The sequence below is a fragment of the Pipra filicauda genome, unplaced genomic scaffold (genome assembly GCF_003945595.2).
Source record: "Pipra filicauda isolate LSUMZ 115617 unplaced genomic scaffold, ASM394559v2 scaffold104_size2351352_pilon, whole genome shotgun sequence".
NCBI lineage: Eukaryota > Metazoa > Chordata > Aves > Passeriformes > Pipridae > Pipra > Pipra filicauda.
In genome coordinates, this window is record NW_024103485.1 from 502,383 (window position 1) to 527,724 (window position 25,342).

General features: G+C 39.8%; 1 protein-coding gene across 5 annotated transcripts in view; it reads left to right on the forward strand.

Moving 5' to 3' along the window:
* Nucleotides 1–25,342, forward strand: part of PTPRO (protein tyrosine phosphatase receptor type O) — a 155,134-nt gene that overhangs the window by 78,071 nt on the left and 51,721 nt on the right. For all 5 annotated transcript variants that reach the window (XM_039379331.1, XM_039379340.1, XM_027747437.2 and 2 more), the window contains exons 2-6: nt 8,728–9,001; nt 19,111–19,269; nt 21,244–21,396; nt 23,030–23,476; nt 24,470–24,631. In XM_039379331.1, coding sequence (XP_039235265.1) covers nt 8,728–9,001; nt 19,111–19,269; nt 21,244–21,396; nt 23,030–23,476; nt 24,470–24,631 — 1,195 coding nt within the window. The remainder of the gene's footprint in view (nt 1–8,727; nt 9,002–19,110; nt 19,270–21,243; nt 21,397–23,029; nt 23,477–24,469; nt 24,632–25,342) is intronic.

The window sequence follows — 25,342 nt, forward strand, 5'->3', positions numbered from 1 at the left end:
TACAGAAGGAGCCTAGATGATATGCACAATTTTTATTTTGATAAAATGGAGGCAGATTAATTCCACACCAAGTACAGAAGTCTCAGCATAAATGTTCTGACCAATGTGCCATTAAGGTGTCCTCACTCCGAAGGCAACAGCATGTTTAGTCTCTTAGTTAAACTCACAGAAGCAGAATATTTAAGCAAGTTCTTGTGACAGCACACAAGTGGGTCCCATGAAATGTAAATGTGGTGACTGTGTATTGAGTTGAAGTAGAAGGAATTATTATTTTCCTGGTCTGGTAAACACGGTTGCAGAAGATTCAGCTTAGTGAGCTGAAGCCATTAAGCTGCTAAGAGAGGACATTGTAGCAGAATTATGTATTTCATGAAAGGTATATAACACCCAGTAACCTGGGCTGTCATCCCTCTCATAGGCAGCAGCAGTCCTTCTCCCCTGGCCAGTCTCTTCTTTTGGGTAGGTGGGGTGGCAGTGTCACATTTGAAAAGACTTTCTAACAGCTGAGAATCCCAACCCATTTACTAAGCTCATTGTATTCACTCCTCTCATTCGCTTCCTTCCTTCGCTAAAAACCAGGTGCTTGATACACTATGACCAAATAAATCCTGCTGGAGTTATCCCTGCAGGGGAAAGTGGCAGTGACAAGTTATGAGTTTCTGCAGTGTTGGAGTTTGGTGGTGTTTATGACTTCTGAGCAGCACGTGTGACAGAGCATTCTTATGTGACTCTGAATTTATTAGATCTGTACATATGGCTGAACTGAGCCTAAAGCCACGCTAGAAATGAATTGAAAATCAAGCTGTAACCACAACTGAAATGTTCTGTGTGGATTTGCAATTGGCCTGTGCTGTACAGAGAATTACATCTCTTGCTAGTAATCAAGGAAATGGCACTGGCTGCTTGCCTCTTCTTGAGCACAGGTCGGGGAAAAAGCAAAAAAATAAACCCACCAAGAAACTCCCCCAACCTGCACAGCAAATACTTAATTAAGAAAAAAACCCATTCATCTGCAGGAACAAGAGAAAATCTCAGCAGGTTGTCTTGTCAGTTCTTGCCCATCTAGAGAACATGTGAACACCAGAGTAATCGAAGGACAGAACATCAGGTTCCACTTGGATCTGAAAGCAAACTTGCACTTGAACCTGAGCAAGCAGTCTTTCAGGGATAGCCATACCCACATTATAGTTATGGCTTGGGGCAGAAAGATAATAAGTATTTTTGAGCGTGGAATATGAAAACTGGTGATCGAGATTTAGACTTCTGTTTTCCTGACCATGTCATGACTCCTCTGATCCTTGAAGAAAGTGGCAGGTGTTTGGAGCTTTTTTTCTGGCTGATTAAGGGGCAAAGGCTGATAGAAAAATGAGTTACAATAAGGCAGACTGGTTGTTTAAGGTGACAGGGAGACCAAAGTGAAGTCAGCAGCTTAGATGGGGACACAGCGTACCATACATCTGCTTCTGAATTCTTTGTGTCACAAAATCAGATTTGGAACAGAATTTTTTTTTTCTATCAATGGATTCTGATTTCAAATTTCAAAACCTCCCTAGTAGTCTCAGAATTTTGAAAATACTTGGGAGCACTTTGGTACCTAATTCCCATTAAAATCAACTGCAGATACGGAACAAGGAGTTAGAATTCTGGAATTTACAAAGAGTAAATTCATTTTGTCTAGTCTGTTCTCTTATTATAGATTGACATGGAAAGAGAACATAAAGTCTTGTTCTCTTCCACCTTGGTCTCCATTTTCTCCAAGGGAGAACTTCCTCCCAGCTCTGGTCTTTGTAGATAATGCAAATGGCAAAACATTGCATTCTGCCTTTAAGAACTAGTTTACTTGTGTGCATAAGATGGTTTTATATACACCCTATCAATTCAAAATTAAGGCATTTTCTCTTCTGTTGTACTCACAAGGCTCAGTTTCTACTCCCATACTCTCTGCCAGAGCATGTATGATGAAGTTCAACTGACACCAGTCCAGTCCAGTTCCTCTCAGCTGCACAACAGTGATGGAATAGGTCATGGTCACGGTTTTCTCATGATGCAACATCAGTCTTCATGTTCTGCTGAACATCAGAAATTTTCTATATGACTTTCTAATGTCACCTTTCAGCATCAGTAGTTGTTCAGAAGCTGTTTCAGCATCAGAGGCTTATATTACAGACTTTCATTATCTGCAGAGGTGAATCCACAATTTTGGAGCTGAAGCACTAAACAGCATGAATGAATTTGTCCTTCATCATCCACAAAACACATCTTTTCCAGTGTTCCTTTTCATCTCCTGTGGGACACTTTGGAATGTAAGACACCTCAGAGATTGTTTCACACCATGGAAAGAGAGACTTCTTGTTAATATTTCAAATTATGCAAAAATCTACATTAATTAACTTATTAATTAATTAACTCACTCTACCTTCTCCTTCAGCCTTATCATGAGGTGACCTGTTCATCCTTTTCTCTATGATGGAGAGCAGACTGAAATGTTGCTATGTGTGTTTTGACCTGTAGATGCTGTGCTGTGAAAGCACTTCCTCCCCGCTGATGGAGAATGTGTACATTCTTAGGATAACATGTATGTGAAGTATTTTTTTCTTTTCCATTCTCCCTAACTTGTTCTTTTTGGAATTTAGCAGAGGAGCCACCTAACACGACTTCATCCTCCCACCTGGCATATGTACAACTCTGCTCATTTTACGTTTGTTCAGGCAGAAATTTGCTCTTGCTCTTCTCTCAAAGACAGAGAACAAGCGTTGACTGGAAAAGGGACAGTTTGGTAGAGTTAAGGGAATTGATGAGGCAATGTGATATGTTTTCTGTGCCCTTTTTTGTTTTCTGTTATTCACATACAGGCTCAAGAGGGAAGATGCATTTTAATTAAAGCCTGTGGTTTAACTGGCATGTGTTTGAGTACATCCACAAGGGATGGCTAATCTTTAATTGCAGAGGCTCTGTAAAGGTCTGAAATGAGGAAAAGGAACAAAATTCATATATTTCTTCAGCAGAATTATCCTTTCTGATATAATTTTAATACTAGGGAGAAGATAAATATCTAGAGTGGAGAGAAACCAAACTATATCTGCCTGGGTGTGAATTAGTGTTGTATTTGGGGCGTACATGTGTAGTCAGAATCAATAGTAGGGAGAAATGCCATGTGTGAAGTTCTAATCCAGTTTTAAACTTTTTCAGCATCACTGTCTCTGAATGTCTGTGCTTGGGCTTTGTCCTCTCTAGTTTGCACTAGAAAGATGGGATAGAAGTATATCTTTAGCAATAATTTATTAAATGTTGGACATGTTAATAATGTGGTACATAAAAGATATCAGCCTTACTGAAATCAACATTCTGGAATTTACTTAATGCTTTTGTAGTACCAGTTGATTGTGTGAAAAAATATTTCCTTTCAGACTGTTAACTTCAGAATGACAGCAAAATATGGTGGACTGTACCTACCATAATGATGTTTGCATATTCTGCATTTGTGGGCAGAAATGGGAAAAATACCTGTCCCTTTAAAACTGTCCCTCAGAGCAATGAAATGTTGAAGCTCATTTATAAAATATGACCAGCAGATTGTTATTACTGGCTTCTTGAGACCGAGAATAGCAACAGTGCTGAGGACACTATTCATAGAGCAGAATGCCAGAATTGATGTGTTAACCTGAATCACAAATCATGAATTATTAAGAACTGCTGCTTTTGCTATCTTTTCACTTGTTAAAATATTCCTTTTTTGCATGGAAAATCTTGAATATCTGGGTTTGCATTTCTCCCATGGAGTATTTCTTCTAAAGACTATTTATTAAGGGCATTCTCTGCACAACCTGTGGAGATGCGTAGATAAAAACAAAAGCCCCAGAAATAAATACCCTTATTTTCAAGAAGTCTTTACATGTTTTGTTACAAGGCTGTAACATCTTTGTTCAGGCTCTTGAAGACCATTTCAAACAATCCTTTCTTCTGGGAGTTGGCACTCAAGTCTATGACTGCTCCAGAATTCACTGCAACATGTGGAAAGCTTAGGATGTACTCCCTAAATTCTGTAAGGATGTTTTTGCCTAAACTGTAGGATCTAAGCATGATAGTTAGCAATTCCAAAGAGATGTGTTTTGCAATACTATTTATTTCTTAGGTACTTTCTGTGGAGGTACCTCTGCAAGACTAGAGCAGAGGCCAAGATCGTGACATCCATCTTTGTTGTAAGGCTTGGACTCACTACAGCCAATGATAGAGGACTGCAGGAATTTTGCCAGGCTGGGACCACAGTCCCTTCGGCTTTCAGTGCACTTTCAAAAGTCATTCCAATCTCAGATGAATCCACAGGTACTCTGCCTGAAAAGGTCATCCTGGCTCTTAGTCATTCCATTTAAGTACCTAAAATCAAGTAAGGTGAATCATGGTGAGAATGAATCATCATATGATTTAGAACGAAATTAACATTGGCCACCAGAAGAAAATATGTGAGTGTAGTAGAATCACTCACAAAATGACCAGTATTTCCAACACGTCCAAGAGATCTGGATATAGTGTTCAATATTTTCTTGTAGTAATTGCATTGATGTTATTTTTGTCCAGCATTATACAGCAGGTGATTATAATGGTGCCTAAGAAGTAGATCCTCATAGCTTTGGGGATTTCAGATGCCCACTTTGAAAACACTGTGATACTGCAGGATTTATTCAGTAAAAGCTGACAAAAGTCAGATTTGTTCAGGATTTTAGTTCCACTTGTTTAGCATTATACAACGTGATGCCATCACCAGTACTTTAATTTTACAGAGCTGATGAGCATTCACAGCTCCTCCTAAAGACAGCAAAATATGTAACTACTTGCACTTCTGGTAATTGGGTTCTGGCACAATGTGTTTCAGAGTGAGACATTCAAAAGCTAGAGTACTTAAAATTAGTAGTTTTGCAACTTTGAGCTCTTCCTCATTCTGTTAAAAGGAAATGAACTGAGGATATAGACTTCTGAAAAGAGAACCCTGAGCTCTGCTGCACACCATTTATTTTCCTATTACTCTTTGAATATTGTTTATTTCACATGTTGTATATCTCCTTACCTCCCTTTCCTCTTTCTTTTTTTTAATTGGGACCTGGTTATTGGCTGGAAATTCCACTAGCATGACTCATCCCTGAGCTGAAAATTACTGTGAACAGGCATCACATTGTGGGATTTACTCCCTCCCTTCTTTTTCAGTTTCTAAGTACTTTATCATGGCACGAGCTTGTAATAATAAACTAGGAAGGAAGTAGGAGCTAATCATTTGGTTCTGAATGCACAAGCCCTGCCAAATTTCCCCACAGGCATGAAACAGCCGCTCAAGCTGTGACACCAGCAAATTAAATCCTGGAGGTAGCTGACCAGAAGTAATGAAATGTGTATTTACCATACTGATGCTGTCAGTCTTAAGGCACACTGGCTTTACAATCTAGTTAAGTGGGGCACGTTTGTCACTTCCAGCAGTGCTTAGGAAAAATGCTCAGGTTTTTTCCTAGCCTTCCTTTCAAAATCACCAGCCCAGTTCTGTCTGGTAACCCTCACCTTGTACAACGTGGAAAACAGGATGACCAGAATGGTCTGTTCTTTTAAAACGCTGCCAAAGTCAAATTCAAATCCCAAAGGAGATTTCATCTTATGACCCGTTAATTGTCAAGTCTTTTTGTCCATCCCTTATCTGCCACTTCATTCTATAATCCAAACCTTAGAGATAAAATTAATTGATAAGAGCTCTTTCAAGAGCCTATGGATAATAAGCAACAGATGCCTCCTACAAACCATGTGTCCCATGCATGCAGCAGTTTAAAACCCTGTGAGCACACAGTGATGTGGAAGAGGGACAAATAATCACTGAAAAGGTACCACTCAAGAGAGGGATTCATTATGCTGGTGGGCACAGGCATGGGATGGATGAGGCATGCAACTACTAAAGAGATGTCACTTAAAAAATGCCTGTATATCATGGCAGCAGTGGTTCAAGAGCGTCTGGACACGGAGGAGGGAAGTTATTTCACAGTCCCCACATGCTTAAGGTCATAAAGGACTCAGAAAAAGTTATTTACCCCAGTCAGATGTTGTCGTAGGTAACCAGAGCGTTTGTCTGAGAGGTTTTATTTAGCTAGCAGAGGCATTCTATGCCAGTTGTGTGAGGACTGTTCAAGAAGGTTAGTGAATCATTTGTTCAGTGGTATTTGCTGTGGATTCACAAAAACATTGAGAGGGGAAAAAATGGAAGCACAGTTTTCAACATGGGTAATACAATACCCATGGATGAATCAAAGAATAAAATCACAACCCATATGAACCCTCTCTGAAAGCATCAAATTATATTTTAGGAATGTCTGTGACTCTGCAATTATATGCCTAATTTCCAGCTGTACTCGATTAACATCACAAATGATTTATAATACAACCAACTACAAGGAACTTGCTTTGAACTGTTTGCTGCACATATAAATTTTGTTTGGCACTTTTGGCTGTCTCTTCACAGCCAGGTAGGCACATTGAGTTAAGACCATGTGGTTCAGTGGCAAGGCCGAGGGAAGGCCAGAGTAATTTTAGAGATAACAGCATTCTTTTTCCTTTAGTGAAGCATTCAAATGCAAGTCTGTGGAAGGTCAAAACCCAGACTTCTATGGGATTATACATGCACTTCAAGCTTAATATGTAGAAATAACCTTGCTGAATCCTTGGTTGGTCTTCAAATACAACCTTGGTTTCTGTGATACAATGACACACATGCTTCTGATAAGCCAGTTCGTGTGTGGCTTTCTTTTGCTGTCTTCCCACATCAGGAGGGCTGAAGTAAGATTCATTCCACATTTCCTCAGTGCACAGAAAATGGGGAGGAGGGAGGATAAGAGAACCTCTGCTTGTTTTTGACCGGATCTAAACATGTTTGAATCTGTGTGAATTGAAATGCTAGACTGGGATTTTAGGCAAAATACAACCACTTGATCTGTGGTGTTTTGATCTGCTCGAGGGTCAGGCTGTTGAATTCAGGTGAGGCTAAGGAGAACACGTGAAAGCTTTTACATAATTGTAGCCTTACCCTGTAAACCTCTTGGAGCAATTGCTCTGCCATCTGGCAACAACTACCCAGGCTTCTGCACCAAAATATTCTTCCATTGATAGCACTGGCTTATAGAATTTTAACAACTTAAAAGTAATTTTTAAAAAGACTAATCAAAGTAAACCTCAAATCAGGAGTTAAAGTTGCATTGCCTCGGTTTGTAATCGAAGGGTTGAAGCTGTTTAGAGAAGTTTTCCTTTTCGGGCCAGACTTGTTGCCTTGTCCTCATGTTGGATCAGATGAGTGGGTTTGCTTAGGTCCTTTTTCTCAATCTATAGTTTTACCTGTAGGATAATATTGCCTTAGGTACACTGCAAATGTCAAAGCCCAATGATAACAGCATAAATAGGTGAAAAGATGAACAGATGAACTACTGTTGTTTAAAATCCTACACTCCTAGAACAAATGCTTTGTTCTTGGTGGGAGTTGTTGTTGTTGCTGGGTTTGTTTTTTTTGAATGCCAGGAGTTGGCAACACCATATGTGTGATTTCAAAATAGGGATCCTGGCTCCTGCAGCATAAATCCCAGAAAGATTATTCTCCTGGAAGAATCCCCACTAAACAAAACTACAATAAGGCAGGAGGTAGCCAGGCAGCTAGAATTAATCTCTGAAGGAAGTATCGAGCTTTTTGGTACAGAAAGAACTTGACTGAATAAGTTGCAAACTAGCCATGGGTTCCCACCCTGCCCTGAGAGCTCAGCCTGTGAAGATGAAGGAGAAAGAGATACTGTAGAGTTGGGAACTGAAAATATCAGATATTACAGTTTTCACGGGGGTTAAAAAAAATTCTAAGGAGCGGTGTAGTCTAATAAACAAAGAAGCAACTCTTAATGTAAGCTTCAACTTTTCCTTCTCATTAGTTACCGTGAATCTGTTTTGAAACAAGTACTTCTCCTGATAGCTGGTTTGAAATTAATAAAAAGGAAAGGGTTTTTAGCTGTCAATGACTTAACATGCTCATGATACATGGAAACAAGGTTAAATTGCCCCTTTCTCTCTACTACTAATAAAAGAAATATTGAAAATTAAATGCTGTAGCTTAGGAAGTGAAAAATGTCAGCCAAAACTACGGACATAGTGCTGAGAGCTGCTTATCATCTGGTACTTGCTGGAGTGGGCATAATTGGAAAAGCTTAGTCAGTGCCAAGAATTATTCTGCAGTTGTAGGCTTTCAGAATATATTGCATTGAGGAATATATGATCCCGTTTCTGCAAGATAAAGGAGTCTCGGTTTAATAATATGTTTTTCAGGATTTAAATGACTTTGAGACTTTATTGGAAATCCTCTTGCCCTGACACTCTTTTCAGTCTCATCCTTCTTCTGCTCCACTTCACCTTCTGTCAGGAAAGAATGACAGGGGCTTTGTTCCTCGGGATGTAAGGAATGAAGTATCCAGAGCATCGGAAAGCACGTGGCAGAATCCAGCCTGTGCTGCAGGGAGACTGACCTGATAATCAAGTGCCTGTGAACTATGTGGCTGACTGTGAATTGTAGTCTGAAATAATTGCTAGGATTTTATGTAAACTCTCTCAGGGAATACAAAATGTAACTTTATTGCAAATATAATATGAGTATCTTATGATCTTATGGGAAATGTGTGAAAGCAAAATAATTTATTTTACTTCAGCAGACTCTTTATTCTTGTCTTGCAGAATGCAGAACCTTTCCAAGTTACTGTCCGAGAAGACAATTGTATCATTGTCTCCCTGGAAGCATCTGATGTGGTGAGCTCGTCCTCTGTATATGTTGTGAAGATAGCTGGAGAATCCAAGAACTACTTTTTCCAGTTCGAAGAATTCAATAGCACTTTACCTGCCCCTGTTGTTTTTAATGCCAAATACCATGGCCTGTATTACATAGTAACTCTCTTGGTAGTGAACTCAAATATGGTTTCCAAGTCAGCAAGATCAATCACTGTGTTAACCAGTAAGTAACACCTTACTCTTTTTTTTCTTCTGTTTCTTGTCTTTTTGGGGGAAGGGGGTTGTTCCCCAGAAGTTCTTCTTAGGGAGAAGGTTGGGTATGTTTGTGGTTTTTTTTCAGTAGGTCCTGCTTGTGTGTAGGATGCATCCCTGTGTAAGAATAGTTGGGAAGATATCTTGAGAAGGTTTGAGTGAAAATTCACAAGGTCTGGGCAAGAAGAAAGGAATGCCTGTAGGTTTCCCCTGGCTGACCGTTCCTGAACACTGAGATGTAACATGCTGAAATAGTGTGATGGATGAACCTCCTTTTCAGATTTTCATCCTAAATCCTTCGAACCAGGAGTTCTAAAAATCTAGTACAAGGCATGAAAAGTGTTGACTGACATTTCAATGTAAAGCACTCCTGTTACATGGTGAAGTTTACTCTGTTTTAAATGCTATAACAATGTTCTTTGATTGCTAATATGTTGAAGCAGTAGTAAAAGTCACCAAAATGTAGTAGTAGTAGTTTGTCTCTTACTACCTCCAGGTACATTGTTCATGGGGGAGATGTGGGATTTTGTTTGCTCTGTCATCATGCAAAGCAGCACAGATTTCTGTGTGATTCCAGCTGTGTTTCTGGCTCCGAGATTGCTCCAGAACTGTTTCCATGTGCCAATGTGAAAACAAGTTGTAGAATATAAAATGATTTCTTCATCTGGAAAATGACAAAAATTTATTTGGATGGAGCAAGACCAATTTCCAGATTTTTGTTGTTGTTGTTGTTGCTAAATGGCACCTGGGAATCTATGGGTGGTTTTAGTTGGTTTACAGCTGAGGAATGATTATGATTTTTTGTACCTCTGTTGTTTTTTCAATGAGGAAATTTCCATCATCCACTGTAATAGCATTCAAAGCCTGTTAAAGTAGACTCATATGTTATTGAGTGTGCCTGAAATTTAGGACTAACGAGATTTTACATCACCTATATATTCTTCAGCCTTTCTTTGTGTGCTAAAGTTGTGCAGTGATGAGGGCAACCATGAAGAGTACCATGGGAAAAATGTCATGTTGTTGGGTAATGAAAGTCTAAAGGCATATGTGCAAGAACATCTGTGCATAGTGAACAACTTCAGGGTTTGTAGGCAGCCTGAATGTCCTCTTCTTTGACTGCTGTAACCTGGCATACAAAATAATAATTCTAATCCAATTTCCTACTTTACATTTGTTTTCTTCAAAGAATATAATGGTAGCATCCAGTGTCACATGCAACTGAAAAAAAAGAGCCTCAGTATGCATTTTTAGCGGGTTTTGAATGCTGCATTTGCAGCTGTGCAACAGGGCTCTGCTCTTTCATTTCCAGAGCCCAGAAAGGTCTCTGGTAGCAGGGAAAGTGTGATCCAAGATGACAGATGGTATACACACTTCTGTGGAATCTCTGAGGGAAGAAGGAAGCCGACCAAAGCCAGCCCCAGACTTCCCATTTCTACTTGAGGGAATTTCTTCAAGGTGTTCCTGAAGAAGCGTGAGGCTGATGGCTCCAAGGGGCATATCCCTTGTCTCTGTCCCTCCTCCATATCTTGATGGTGTCCTTCCTGATGGAAAGAAGCCCACCCCTTTTCACCACCTGTCTTATGTGGGTGTGTGCTGGCAGCATCGTGGGGTTTCCTGCTGTGGCCTCTGCTGCTCACCCACATCTTTGAAGGACCAATGATTTTGGCAGTCAGCCAGCCCTGCTTGGGGAATCCACGTAACAAAAAGGGAACAACGGGTTTCTCTGGTTTTGTCTCAACAGAAAGACAACCAGATTCACGGAAAAGAAACCACATTCCTGCAGGCAGCATTGAAGGATGCTTTACTGAGCATTAAAAGTAAATTCTGAACTCCGGAAGGGAAAGGGTCCAATCTCCTGCATAATATTTTCTGTCGGGCAGAGTGATGAGTGCTGGCTCTCATGTAGCAGCCTCTGCTACTAAGACAGTTCATCTTTTGGAGCACAAGGCTACAGCAATGAAAGTAAATTTGGAATGAAAAGACAGTGTGGCAGGGTGGGATTTTTTAAGGCATTTCAGTACCTTTCAGCTTTTGAGAAGAGATCTTTAAACTCCGGTAGTGACCACTGGCTTCTCCTACAAAAATTCATGAGGTGATAGCTGCTTTGGGGTTTTATTTTCCTCTTATTGTTATTGTCCACTGCCTGTTTTACATAATTTTATGACTACTAATTAACTTGATGTTTTTTGGCAGACAGTAATTAGGATAGTTTCATATTTTATTTCATGCCTTATGCTCTCTCAGCCTGTTTAGCATTCTTGTTTTATTTTAACCATGCAAAGACATAGAACTATCTAATTTATTCCATCTATATCTTACTCATGAAATAATGGCACATTGCAGCTGACTTCTATGGCCAAATTAATTCCTGTTCTAAGTTCATTGATATCAGGAGAGCTTTACCAGTGGCAGATTGGCCCCATTCATTACACTGGTACAGAATAAATCAAACAGGATAGCCAGTGATGCCAATGTGGTTATTCCCAAGGCTGTACTTCGATTTTCACAACAGTTTTCTGGGATGTTCTGATGTCTGCAAAGGAAACTGTGCAGGGAGATGCAGTCTTTCAACTTGGCCATATGCTGCAGATCTGAGCAGTGTGTATTCAAATCGAGCAGGTCAAAACGAGACCAAGGTCCTTCAAAGACACTGGCTACTTAGAAATTCGGTGAGAGTCATGAAAGACCTCTGCTTTCTGATGGTATATCTTGATGACATTTCCTTTCTCCTATTCACATCTCTCAGCAGTATGCTACATCTAAGCAAATTGGCAAGAAATGACTACGTCTCTTCACAGGTTGAAGCTTTTGAAGAGAAGACTCCATTTGAGTAAGAGAAGACTTGTATTACCCCTTAAAGGTTTCTGGCCAGAAAAGCTTTTAAAAGATAACAAAATATATATTTATACATTATGTCTGTGCATATATAGATATATACGTGTAACTATAAATACATATATGTGTGCATAAATATGGACATACAAAAATATAAAATAACATTATATAAATATACATATAGCATAGAATGATAGTATCATTTAGGTTGGAAAAGACCTCTAAGATCAACAAGTTCAACCATTAAACTAACACTGCCCCACTAGCCCATGTCTCTTCACCAGTGCTGAGTACAGGAGCATGATCACTGCCCTAGTCCTGCTGGAAACACTATTTCTGATCCAAGCCAGGGTGCCATGTTTAGGATTGCCTCAACTGAAGTAAAGCATCTTGCACGTGGACTTGTTGAACTTCATAAAGTTCTTATGGGCCCACTTCTAGAGCGTGTCCAGATCCGTCTGGAGGGCATCCCTTCATTCTGTTGTGTCACTGCAGGCTTGCTGATGGTGGACTCAATCTCACTGTCTTATGTCATTGATAAAGGTCTTAAGAGCTCCAGTCCCAAGGCAGAGCCCTGAGGGACAGCACTCATCACTGGCCTCCAGCTTTCTGGAAGTGTCTATCCAGCCAATTGCTTATCCACCAAATAGTCCATTCAAATCCATATCTCTTCAGTTTAGAGATAAGGATGTCATGTGAGACCATGCCAAAGGCCTTACAGAATTCTGTAGGTAGGTAGTACTGAGTCCAATTTGCTGAATACAGCTTCGCTACAGAATCAGAAGAAAAAGTGCTATTTTGTGCTCAAATTCCATGTTACTGGTTTCCTATCTAAGAGCTGAAGGCACGCTCTCTGTTCATATCATCCTTCTTATGTCGCAGGTCAGGAAGCAATGCAAGGATGTGGGCTGTGCTCAAGCTGACAAAACCCTTGGGCTCTGTCTCAGTTTAATGAGACTGAAGTGTTTTGCTAAGGAGGATGAGTTATGAGGAAGACCAAGCTCCTCTCTCTAAGCGATTGTAAATCCGAAATTAAGGGGCTCCAACTGAGGAAGTATGGAGAAAGAAAAAGATAACAGCCCTTTATCAAAGGATATATGTGTACTGGCAGAACAAAAAGAGAACACAAAAACAGCTAAACAATAATCTTGCACCCAAAGTTCCCTACGAAGAAAAAACAGTTCAGTACTTTCCGCCTTTTGGCGCAATTCTAACCGCGGTCAGCAGGAGGCACTGCTGGGCTCTGGTGGTCACTGCGTGGGGCCCCAGTGTGCAGGAGAAGCCGAAAATGGGGAACTCTCCCCTCACCGAGAAGGGGAAGGGGAAAAGGGGAAAAGAAGGGCTTTTCCCACAGACTCACACTGTCGGCGGCTGGCTCTGGCCGGGATTTTCCCCCCTTCGTTGACGGGCACAAGCCACTGCCAGCATGGGAGCTGCGGAGGGAAGGGGCGGTCCCCTCCCCCAAAGGTTCCTTCACAGAAGGGCCAAGCCTCTCCCAGGACATCTGAGCCAAGTCCAGGCTGGGGGCAGAACAGGGCGCAGGAAAATGGAAGCAAACCGGGGCCAGAAGCAGCCAGATGACCTGGCCGAAACCAAAATGAAATTTAGAACCCCTTCACACAAAGACCCTCCCTGAGTCAGGGAAAAAGTGAAGTGCCTGCAGTTTCCCGAGGGGAGAATAAAAAAAACCCTCACCATCTCCGTCCTCCCCAGGTCTTTTGAGGACCATCAGCTTGGAATGTGAGTCTGCTGGCTAGTTCTTTTGTGTGTGTCAATCACCCTAGCCAAACCACCCTCCCCCTCCCTCATCCAACATCTTTCTTTCACAGTGATGCAGGGGAAAGAAAAATTCCCCACTTGGTTTTTAGAACAAGTAAACCTATGACAGGCTCTGATAAGACATATTGCAACAAATATCCTTTGCATTACAACAATCTGGACTACGAGACCTAAACAAGGAAACCCTATAGTTTGTGGTCTTTTGATTAACATGAGAAAGCCCTGAAGAGACAAGCAAAACATAAATTTGGAAAAGGCCCAAATTAACATGGGAACCTCAAATGTTAGCATACCTACATGAATATATGACACGCACACAAGGACATGATCCAAGACAGCCATCATGGCTTCACTAAGGGCAAATTGTGCCTGGTCTTCTGTGATGGAGTGACTGCAATGGTCAACAGGGTAAGACTGACTGTTATCACCTACCTACAGGAGAGAACCTGAAACCCTGACTACCTTTTAAAGGTTCCTGTGATGATTTTCACGAGAATAGTCATGTGAATCACAACCGTCCTGCCCAGATTCCTATGAGTGCAATTGTATTGTGCCTATCAAAGTGACTTTCTTTCCAGTCTTCAGTCTGGGCAATGTTAGAAGTAGTTCTGGTATCTAACACAACTATTTCAAACCTGCTTTCCTATTCTCTTGGACCTTTGGCTTTTCAAGGAGAGTGAAGTAACTCCAAAATTTTTATTCATTTAGTGTGTTCCAAAATTTGAAGGAAAGTTCCACATTATTGCTGATTGATTTCAAAGTAGTTTATGAGAGAAATAAAGAACATGTCTGGGAAATAAGTGACTGAAATTCTCACTCATCCTCTATTTTTTATGGAGCCCTGTTTTATTCTTCCCAGGGTGACTCACACTCATATAGCCTCAATTTTTTTTTTCAAATTCACAGTCAACTTTTCTTTTTGTTGTGAAGGCAAAAGAGTTTGTAGATTTGAAGGAATGGGGGAAGCAGTCAATTGAAAAGCTATGGTATGCTGTAGGAAAAATGTATCTCTACTGGGAATTGGAGAAATCAAGATCAGAGGATCTCTGATGGTAATTAAGAGCAGCTCTGCCTGCCTTTTATTTTAGCTGATGATTCGGAGGTTTGAGTGGTAAATGTCTCATTGTTTCAAAAGCTGATGATTCCTTACATACATCACTGTAAAATATATTCCCTTTAGGGAGGGTTCTGCCTCAGTGTCTTCTACAAAAAATATTCTCCTCAAGAGACCAACAGGCCTGCTGCCTGCGACTCTGATCTCCAGCTCTCAGCAAGTAATTGGCATTAGACTTAGTTAATGCTCAGTTGTCCTTGTGCCAGATGCTGCAGGAAGTGATTCAGCAGGTTGAATCCTTTCCTCTGGCTTGTTAATGGATCAAAGTTGTTGAATGAGGAGCTTCAGAGGTTGGTTGCTTTTTCTTCTTCAAGGGATGACATGAAACATCTTTAAAAAGGCTGGTTATCTGTGGCAACCCTGATTTTGAAACGTGACTCAGAATAGCATCTAGGTCCATTAATACTCAGGATTCTCTAGCAAATAAATCATGTTATCCTCTTTTTAAGGTTAAAAAACCTCTCTATCACAATCAAAGAAACAGAAAGAACTGCAACCATATGATTTCCTGCTGTAATTTCCATTGTAAGGATGATCTAAATGACTGGCCTCAATCTGTTCAAGAAAAATAGATATGCTTTTGCTCTTGTGATAATATTATTTTTTAGTTTTATATCACCTTTTTATTTATCATCCTATGTGACCATGTAGAAATTACACTATATACCATCATTGTTCAGATTTTCACTTATGTTCCCTTCCATAAGCAATAGCAGATGCTATCTCTTCTACCTATCATAACTTGAACATTATGTTCCCAAAGTATTAAAAAAACAGCTTTTTAACCTCAAAGGAGGTTTCTTTCAGCAAGAGGTAAAACAATCCTAAAGTTTACAGCGTAATGGAAGCTTTACCCTGGCTGTGACTTATTCCCACTGGTCATATAGATACATAAATAGTGTCATCCTGGGGAGAAAATTATATAAATCACAGCTTCTTCATGTGAATAAGGGGGACTCCTGTGGGAGTTAGGTCACTCCATTAACGGGGCATCTTTTTTATAAAAGTCACAATATGGAGGTAAATAGTGATTAATCTGGGTGTGAGTGTGAGAAGCAAGAGAGTTGATCTCAGTCCCATTTCAGCCACCTGTATGTAGTGCTTGCATCTAAGCTACAACAATAATAAATCATTAATTCAATCTGTAGAGTGACACAATCTACAAATATTACAAAGAAATTCATTAGGATTGAAATAAAGTGCTTATTTTTAATGTAACCCCCAGCCACTCCTCTCCTTCCCCAAATTGCAAATATTGATGTGTCTGGCACAAATTGAATGCATTAATGGAGGATTTAGCATCCAGAATTTTCCAAGGCATTTGAGGAAGATGTTAGGTGCATTTATTATGCTATCTTGATTCTTGTGTAATGCAAGTTATATACTAAATGCAAAATGTTGTAAGGTCCTGGAGAAACAGAGAAGCTGAATTTCCAATAAGCAGATGAAATGGGAAAGCAGTTGCTACAGGAGCAGCAGATTCTGAGACACTAAGAAAAAAAAGGCAAATTTAGGTCTTGATCCTGCAAGCTTATCTGTGTGTGTAAAATTATAATCTGCAAGTCTAAAAATAAAAAGATTGTACGTGAAGAAGTACCTTAAACAAGCCATTAGAGGGACACTGAAATGGTCTAGGTCCCTTCTGTAATATGACTTCAGTGTAGTACAGAGTGTTTATAAAGCCCTAAGTATTGTATTTCTCTGATTCTATAATTGCACCTTATTTAGGTTATTTCTTGGGAACTACTGAAATCTGTAACAAGCTGGATCCTAAATACTGGAAAATGTAATATTTAAAAGGCCAGACTGTTTAATTATAAATATAGATAGTGAAGAGTGACATTTTACATATTCTTTAATTTTGATAACCCTAGGAGCAGTTAGTAAATGAAAAACAGAACACGATGGTTATCTGCTGAGTGTTCTTTTAATTTCACAGTGTGCAAATAGCTTTTGATGTGAAGATTTGGTGCCAAAGGAAGTAAGATAATGGAAGAATCTTTAAATTGCATTATATTACTCATGCTACTCTGCTAACATCAGCCATGAGCAAGGAGAGGATAGTGAGTGGAAGATAACAACACGAAAGAGAGTCTGTGGTGATTACCACTTAATTCAATTATTGGTTAATTAAATCAAAGCATCAGGAGGAAAAATCATTTGGATTAAAAATGAATATAGCTTCCATCCTTTATTTGATTTGTTGTAGGAAGGAATAAATGGGGTAATTTAATCACTGCCATAAGAGAGTTTCAGTAATTCTTTTGGAAACAAGACCTCAGATGTGAGTGAGACAGCAGAAGAAAGCCCAGGGCACACCCACTAACATGAAAGACGACTGCGTGTAAGCGTTGTGCTGTTTAGAGATGGTTACTGGCATTTAAACTACTGTCATGTGCTGTGTGAGCTGTGATATGAACCCTCTGGTCGTGTGGATAGTCAGATCCACTATTTATTTTGGAATAAGCGATGGGAAGAGTCTTGGCAGAAAGAAGAGGCTTTGTTTACTGTGATCTGCTTTACTCCTATTTATTTCTAGGCTCTCGTGAAATGTCAGCAGGATTTTCATAGATCCCATCACTGAAGTGCCTGTTAGTGTCTGTGAGATTGGGATTTTCTATTTGTAAGTGGTTGATGTACAAATATACTGATATATACTGGATGAAGCTAATGAAGTGTCTTGGCCATGAGAAATAGTTTAAAAGTCCCACACCATTGCTCTGTCCCATGCTCTGACAAAGTTAAATGTGACAACACGACTTACTTCTTAAGACTTGGTGAGAGATTCTGTTTGCATCTCTGGTTTCGTTCCCAGTTGTTTTTCTTCTCTGCTTCTCATCACACTGGAAACTTAATGCTGCAGTGAAAACACTGTGCTGGTCATTGGGATTTAGTTTTCTCTTACATTACAGTCTTGCTTTTCTATCTTTGATTAACCTATTCCACCCTCTGTGGAGTAATTCCCCTTCTGATACTGATACTGATCTTCCCTTTCATCTGCTCTTTCTCTTGCCCATCATGACTGTATGCTCTTTGGGGAAAAATATTTTAGTAGTTTTTCTCCAGGACCTACAGCAGCAGAACTTTGAACTCAGATGGGTCCTCCAAGACCATGCTAATCAACAGCCTGAGTTTTGCAGGCACACTTGCTACAGTGTGCAAGAACTAAATCAACATGCTAATCTTTGTAAGGATGTAGGCATAATTACATTAAATATCTCTATTAAAATATGTTAGTATGACAAATTTCAACCAACAGTATAACCTTGTTTTGAATATCTCCTTGTCCCTCTTAATAATATATAGTTGGGTTGCTGTCATTTTTTTCTTGCTGAGGAGACCATCAAGCACAAAAGGTTGGGGGGGTGTTGTTGTTTTTTTTTTTTTTTTTACTTTGTTTTGTTTTGTTTTGTTTGGGTTTTTTTTCTTTTGGTGGCTAAAGAAGGATGAATAAAACTGTGACTCTCTTACTTTTAGCAACAGTCCAAACTCCCAGCTGCAGCGAATTGACATAGTTGTCCTTAGCTCGTGGAACTACACTGGTCTAGATTCCACATCACAGGACACAGGGATGTTTTACTTGCTTTTTGTAGCCTACCTGGCTCAGAATTCAAAGCACTAAATTGTCAGTGCCTCACTTACCTCCTTTCTGTGCACAGGCTTTCCCTGTGTCCTCCGGTAAATCATTTTACTTCTCTGCACCTCAGTTCTTCATCTATTAAATAATAGTCATGGTTCTGGTATATTTTATAGAAGTTTGATGTGGATAAATATGTTGAAGATGGTGGCCCTCTCACACAGTAAGAATGGAGACTGTATAACTACCCATGAAATAAAGGAATGTGTAGATAAAATAGAAAATCTTCCTTCATGCAGCTTCCTTTGGCCATTACACTGATAAGTTTCTCAGTTAATCTTAAAAGCTTACATTTATGCCAAAGTCACAAGCAATTTCAAGTGTTTTGTTGTTTTTCTCTCAGCACTTTTACATGATTGGCAAGTATTAAAGATGAAAATCTTTCTGAGGTGATGACTGTGAGTGCTCTAAATAATAAATGCTATATGTCAACCTTATTTTTTATGGGAAATACAGCAATTTTTCTCTTAAAGCTTACGTGTCAAGAACATAAATTACTTTGGGGGGAAGGTGGACACAGAAATATTGGCTTTGACAACATCCCAAGTAGCTTTTCCCCGGACCTCTGTGAAGCCCTGAGGTAGCTTTAAGAGGGCTGTGCCATACCTAGCAAAACCATTTATTTCATTAATGGTGTATATGTGTGATGAACTCAGTTTGCCTATTAATCTGTTTCTTTCCTCCTTTCTTTTCCTTTTGTTTGTATATCCTTTAGAACCCCTTCCTGTGAGCAATGTTTCTATCTATGATTACAAACCATCTCCAGAAACAGGAGTATTGTTTGAAATTCAGTACCCAGAGAAGTACAATGTTTTTACCAGGGTAAATATAAGCTATTGGGAAGGAAAAGACTACAGAACAATGCTGTACAAAGGTAGGAGAAAACTATTCCACTAAAACTGAATGCTAACTCTGCTGGAAACACTTTAAACAGTGGTCTTGGATGTGGTGTTGACATGTATTGTTTATAATGATTTATATTTCTGGTAATGTTTTATATAGTAGTTTTTATATAATGAAGTAAGGGATGGGTCTTTGATTTGAGCTGGTATTTTCACTTGGGATTTTTAAACTTGCTTTTGTCCTAGTTCTAGTGATATTTCCTTTCTTTTGGATTTTAGAGGAAGACTTGGTGGTCTGGATTTTTTTAATCAGTCTGAAATCAACCTGTGGAGGCATCCCCAATTTCTAGTGCTTCCAAATTAACATGTACACTAAAATCCAAAAAATAATTTCCACCATTTCTTTTTATCTTCCCTGCAATTCAAAAGAAAAGGAAAAATGAAAGAAACCCAAATGTCATTAGGAAGGAGACAGATACATTTTTGCTTTCTAGATATGTTCATTGAAATCCCTGGATTTTTGTGTCAGTTGAAAGCATTAAAAAAGATCCCAGTCTCTTCCCTCTGGCCAAGGTTTCCTGTCTGGTAAACAGCTGATAGGAAAGCTTTGGGATGCCACAGAGCAGGGAAACCCATTCAATATGCCTGATTCTTGTCACAGGATCTAAAACTGGTTGTTCTGTATCATCATACAATGACACAGTGCTAATAGTACTATGCTGTATATTACTGTAGCATTCAGTATTGTCCCTAAGCTAATAAACCATGCTGGGTAATATAAATTTCAATCTTCTTAAAATAATCTAATCAAAGGCAATCAATTTAACAGTCTAGACAGTCAGCCTAAACAATTTAAACAACCAATCTAACTACCTAAATGATCTAACAAGAGCAAATTCTGCTTTCTTTTTTATTTTTTATAACTGAACTCCCTTTTGCCTGTATAGCTTCATCACAGCATCTGTCTGAGAGATGTAAATGTGACTGTCCTGTGGGAAGCACCCTGAGGGGCAAGAAAGACCCACATACTCTGTGGGCCCTAAAACCTCAAAGGTTTAACATTGCATAGTGGCAGTAAAATGCCTTTGAGGAATCCAGTATGTGCTGAATTGAATTTTAGGCACTGAATTAAGGCTCCCAGAACAGAAGACTTGTCGCTGTAAACTCTCCTTAAAATCAGCAGAGGGAGATAAGCACCTCCAGACAGAGGTCAGAAAATTTTGGCGTCTCTTTGCTTCGATACAAATTGGGTCTAGAAGTCACATTTTCAATGCTGTGAAGTGTCGAAAGTTAGGAAGGGCAAATCTGGACCACAGCAGAAAATATAGGTGACCTCTTTCCAGAGAACAAAAGGGATACCAGCAGTAATTTTTGTCTTCTACAGCTAATAGATGGTTCCAGGGGCTATAATGCTAAAGCTGCTGATAAAGAAAAAAGTCAGCCTAAATTAAGAGATTCACTAATCAGCTTGCACACTCCTTCCCATAGCCAAATAGCCCTAAGCAACTTTTCTTCAGGCCACACGTGCACTGACAGTGGATGTGAGCTGAGCCCTCAGTCCTGCAGCCTGTGCTCAGTTGCATGTGGATGCTCCTTTGAAACATCTACCCTGAGCCTTGTGTCTCAGTCAGCAAAAGACCAAAGAGGCTTTTGCGTGCAGCAGTTAAAGGTCTGCAGGAACTGTCAGATGCTCTTTGAGATATTCAGTGTCATGTGGAACAGGTTGCCAGATTCAGTTCCCCTGCCTGTGAAAAGTAGTTCATGTTTCTTGTGCTGGGCTTTTTTGTCTTTTTTTTTTTTTTTTTGGTAGCAAAGGAAAATTTGACAGCCAGGAAAATTTTTGGCAAACTGAATTGTTACAATTTCGTGTCTCAGAGCAGTCTGAACAATGTTTAAACATCTGAAACACTGCCAGGTCAGCATGTGCAGTTGCATTATCAGAAAGTGAACATTTGATGCATTATCCTCTATTTTCCTTTCTTCTTTTCTCTTTAAACCTTTTGCAGATTTCTTTAAAGGTAAAACAGTTTTCAATCACTGGCTGCCAGGTATATGCTACAGTAACATCACGTTCCAGTTGGTATCAGAAGCAACCTTCAACAAGAGCACACTGGTGGAATACAGTGGGGTCCAGCACGAACCCAAACAGCACAGAACAGGTGAACAAAATTATTCCATACCATTTCTTTCAACTCTTTATAGCAGCTTTTCTTTCTGTTGTGGGTAGGGGATTGACCCCACAGAGAGGAGGGTCTGTGCAGGAGCAGTCCTGGGAGCTGCTCCAGGCCAGGAGCCTGGGAGGAGAATGTTGTGGCTGTTCTGTAGGGTTATGTGTACAAACAGTGCAAAGGGAAATTTGTGTGAGTGTTTCTGTTATAAAACTTGCTTTTTAGAAAATAAATTCTGCTTCACATGAGATATCCTAGGCCTTGTGCCAGGAATTAATTTTTAAGTCAAGGGAATAGCTGCACTGAGCATACTATTGATCTATCTCTATTGGCCTGTCTCCTTGTGCAGTGAATCATAGCTAAACTGTTAGAGAAGGCCTTCCTCATCGTGCAGTTTTCTATCACAGAGAAGAATATTATAGTTGCCCCACTTGGTGGCCAGTTTGTGCCCTGAAGCATGAACTTTTAATTTCCAAGATACCAATATTGCGAAGGCTGAAAATTGCATTTGTTCGGGGTCCAGAACTAATTTAATTTGGTCCTGGGACAATGCCCAAAACTCTTCTGGTAATCTATTGGACCACAGACAGTTTTCAGGGTCCAAAGTGAAATGAACCAGTGTTAAAATCAAAAGGCCAAATCCACTGATGAATACACTGGTGTTGGTCCATTACCTTGAACAGAACAAAGCCAACTGATGCCAGCTGAGTTCTGTCCTGAAGATCCTAAATATAGTTATCCAGATATTGGACCATAAGAATGCAACCATCAGGATCCCGTTTTTCTTTCCTGATGCCCTCCCATACATCATTTTTCACATAAACTGCAATGAGAATATAGGATCTGGTTTTGTGTTAGTGGCTGCGGCTGGGACAGGGGAGGTGAACAAATTAGTGTGTTGTAAAGTGCCAGCATGAAAGGGGCCAGTCAAAATTATTTGCAGAGGCTACTCATGCTTGTCGTGTGTAAGGAGAGGCAGACAAGCAACTACAGTGAGGCAGACAAAATGCTGTGTGATCCCCTCCTGGCACTTCTTTGCGTGCCAGAATCTTGTCTTCTGGAGACCAGACATCTTAAGATCAAGCTTTCACGAATATTAAAATTTAAACTGATGTTTAATGCTTGTGAAAAGGTGGCTGCTAAAAGCATATGAAAAGACCTACGGCAACGTGAAGGTCATTTTTTTAAAATATGAGCCATGTCATATATTAGTTTTGCATATATTTTTCGATTCATTTCTACAGAGGTATTTTTTACCTTGATCAAGATCTTCCTGGAAGACACAATAAAGTAAATGAAGGTCCACTGTTAAAAAATCACACTCAGATAGCCTTGTTGCTGTAATAGCACTGAAGTCTGATTTACTGTGACTTCACATCTACTTTTCTTCCTGATATTCTTGAATCATGATTCTTCTGTGAAGTTATACTCAGCTTGATCCCACTATAATCACACCTTCTATATGTATTTGTAAGAGAAGGGAGAAAAATAAGAAGAGCAAGTTGTTTCAAAGTATCCCTAGCTGCACTGTTTTTTTGCAAATATTATTTGTCTGGGGAATTAACACATGTTGAAGGTGCTCACCAGACACATATTAAAAGGCTAACCCTTGCTTCTCTTTCAGTTCCTTACCCACCTCGAAACATTTCCGTTCAGATTGTGCCAATCAACAGAAACAACTGGGAAGAGCACAGCGGAAATTTTGCAGAAGAATCATTTGTGGCACCACAAGAGGTCGTAAGGAAAGAAAAGCTTAGCCATTTTTCTGGCAACCCACCTGAAATTCCAGCAGCAAACACGTCTGCAGCCTGGTGGGAGCAGCGGTCGAACAGCACTGAGTACGAAACCACGTCGCAGCCGTTCTGGTGGTCTAACGAAGCTGAGTCATCAGAGGGTGAAGAGGAGTTTGTCAATGCAGTTTCCAGTGATTACGAGGCCAGTGATGCCAACAAGTCTGGAAGACCCACGCCAGAGCCCCCTCCCTTCCTTCCTGTGCAAATGGTGCTGACCTGGTTACCCCCCAAGCCGCCTACTGCATTTGATGGTTTCCATATTAATATTGAAAGGGAAGGTAAAGCAGAGCCTTAAACCCTTCTCATACCTCTTGTCTCCAATTCCATTGATGGATTGTCTCTACAAACTAGTAATTCTCTAGTAATTATCTAGTACTGTACTTCAGAGGGCTTTGTTAGATCCCCTGTATTTCTTGAGAAGTTTCTTGCATTGAATAGCATCTAGTTCTGGCTGGACGTCATAAAAGTAAGGCAGGAGAGGTAAATCACAGTTTGCAGTTCTCTTTTGTTAAACAACATTTATACTGTCGTACATACCATCTCACTGTTTACACTGTAGATTTTGTAAACCCATTCTGGTTATAAAAAGAAGGAGAGATGAACTGATAGAAATTTGAGACAAAGAAGGTGCATTATACCATAGACTGTCACTGAGAAAGGTTCTCAGGGAGAGCTGGACTGGAGGGGACATGCAGAAAAGGTAGTCTCAATTCAGATCAGCAGTTGTCACAGTTTACAGCTGCCAAACACATTCTTCTGGCCACAAAGAGACTGGTAACAAATGGGGAGATTTTTTACGAGATGGGGATACAAAAAAATTGCCATGTTGCTCGAAGATTTTCTGTTTTAAAATCTATTTTATATAAATGAATTTTATTTTCTGGCAGTTTTCACAAGCCTTTCCATTCTGAGGGAAAATTCTTTTTTGTTTCAGAATAAGAATGCGATAGGTGGAAAAATGGAAGCTCCTTTTTTCTCATGGTGTGATTTTTATCACTAGCTCAGCCATGACAACCCTATTTTATCATGCCTTCCACAGAATGAAAATTTGGCCTGGGTTAATTGTTACTCTGCTCCTATACTGCAAAATTTGTCATTAATTACTCTTGTACTGATGTCAAAAAATGTAACTATCAATGTAAATCCAGTTCTTTTGGATACCTTTTAATCTCATGGCAGAAAAAACATTAACATTATGTAAATAATCTTCTTAGTCTCTGGAGCCTTTCAAATTTCAATTAATCCACACTTTTTTTCCCCTCCTGCTTTAGAGAACTCAATGGAATTTTTGACAGTAAGTGAGGACACTCACAAATTTGTTGCTGAACTGAAAGAACCAGGAAAATACAAGTTGTCTGTAACAACATTTAGCTCCTCTGGCTCTTGTGAAGTTCGTGGAAGTCAATCAGCAAAAACACTTAGCTTTTACATCAGTAAGTATCTCAACAATCCCATCTTTTTCTCCCAGAACAGCATAACTGTAATGTAGAGTTTGACCACTGTGGCACCTTTGGCATCTGGTGAAGGATCAGAAGAGTTTGGTCTTCTGTAATTCCCCATGCCAGTGAAGGAAATATAATGGAAATATGTTATATATTTTATCCTGTCCAGATGGGCCTTCATCCTGTCATCTTGGCAGACCTAAGAACTGAAAGCAGGGGATGTGATGGAGTCACTGCCTGGGGTTCAGAAGTGGCTCACTGAAAAAAAATAACCCTTTCTCATCTTTCAAAATGAGGATTTAATTCCAAGAAATAATTGGTGGTTATAGAGAGTCTTGGAAATATTTAACTTCCCTACTTTTGGAGTATGCTGCATGTACTGGGTTAGGGATGAAGGGCAGCTCAGGCTGAGAGTGTGGGAATTGCACAATTAAACACTGAACTCTGAAATTGCATGGTCTCTGAGAGAACATGGAGCAAATCACAGTAGGTGAAGCAGTTCAGCCTGCTAAATTTAAAGGAGTAAAAGTCATTTATTATTTCCCTGTAGAATCCCAGAGTTTCTTAACTGGTGATTTAGTAAAAGGCAAAGTAATAATAAACTACTGTGTAAACTAATACCTTGACTTACAATTAGATCAGCAAGCGAGACAGGTGTTGGTGAATTCAGATCATTATCCTCCTGATGGCTGTGGTCACCTT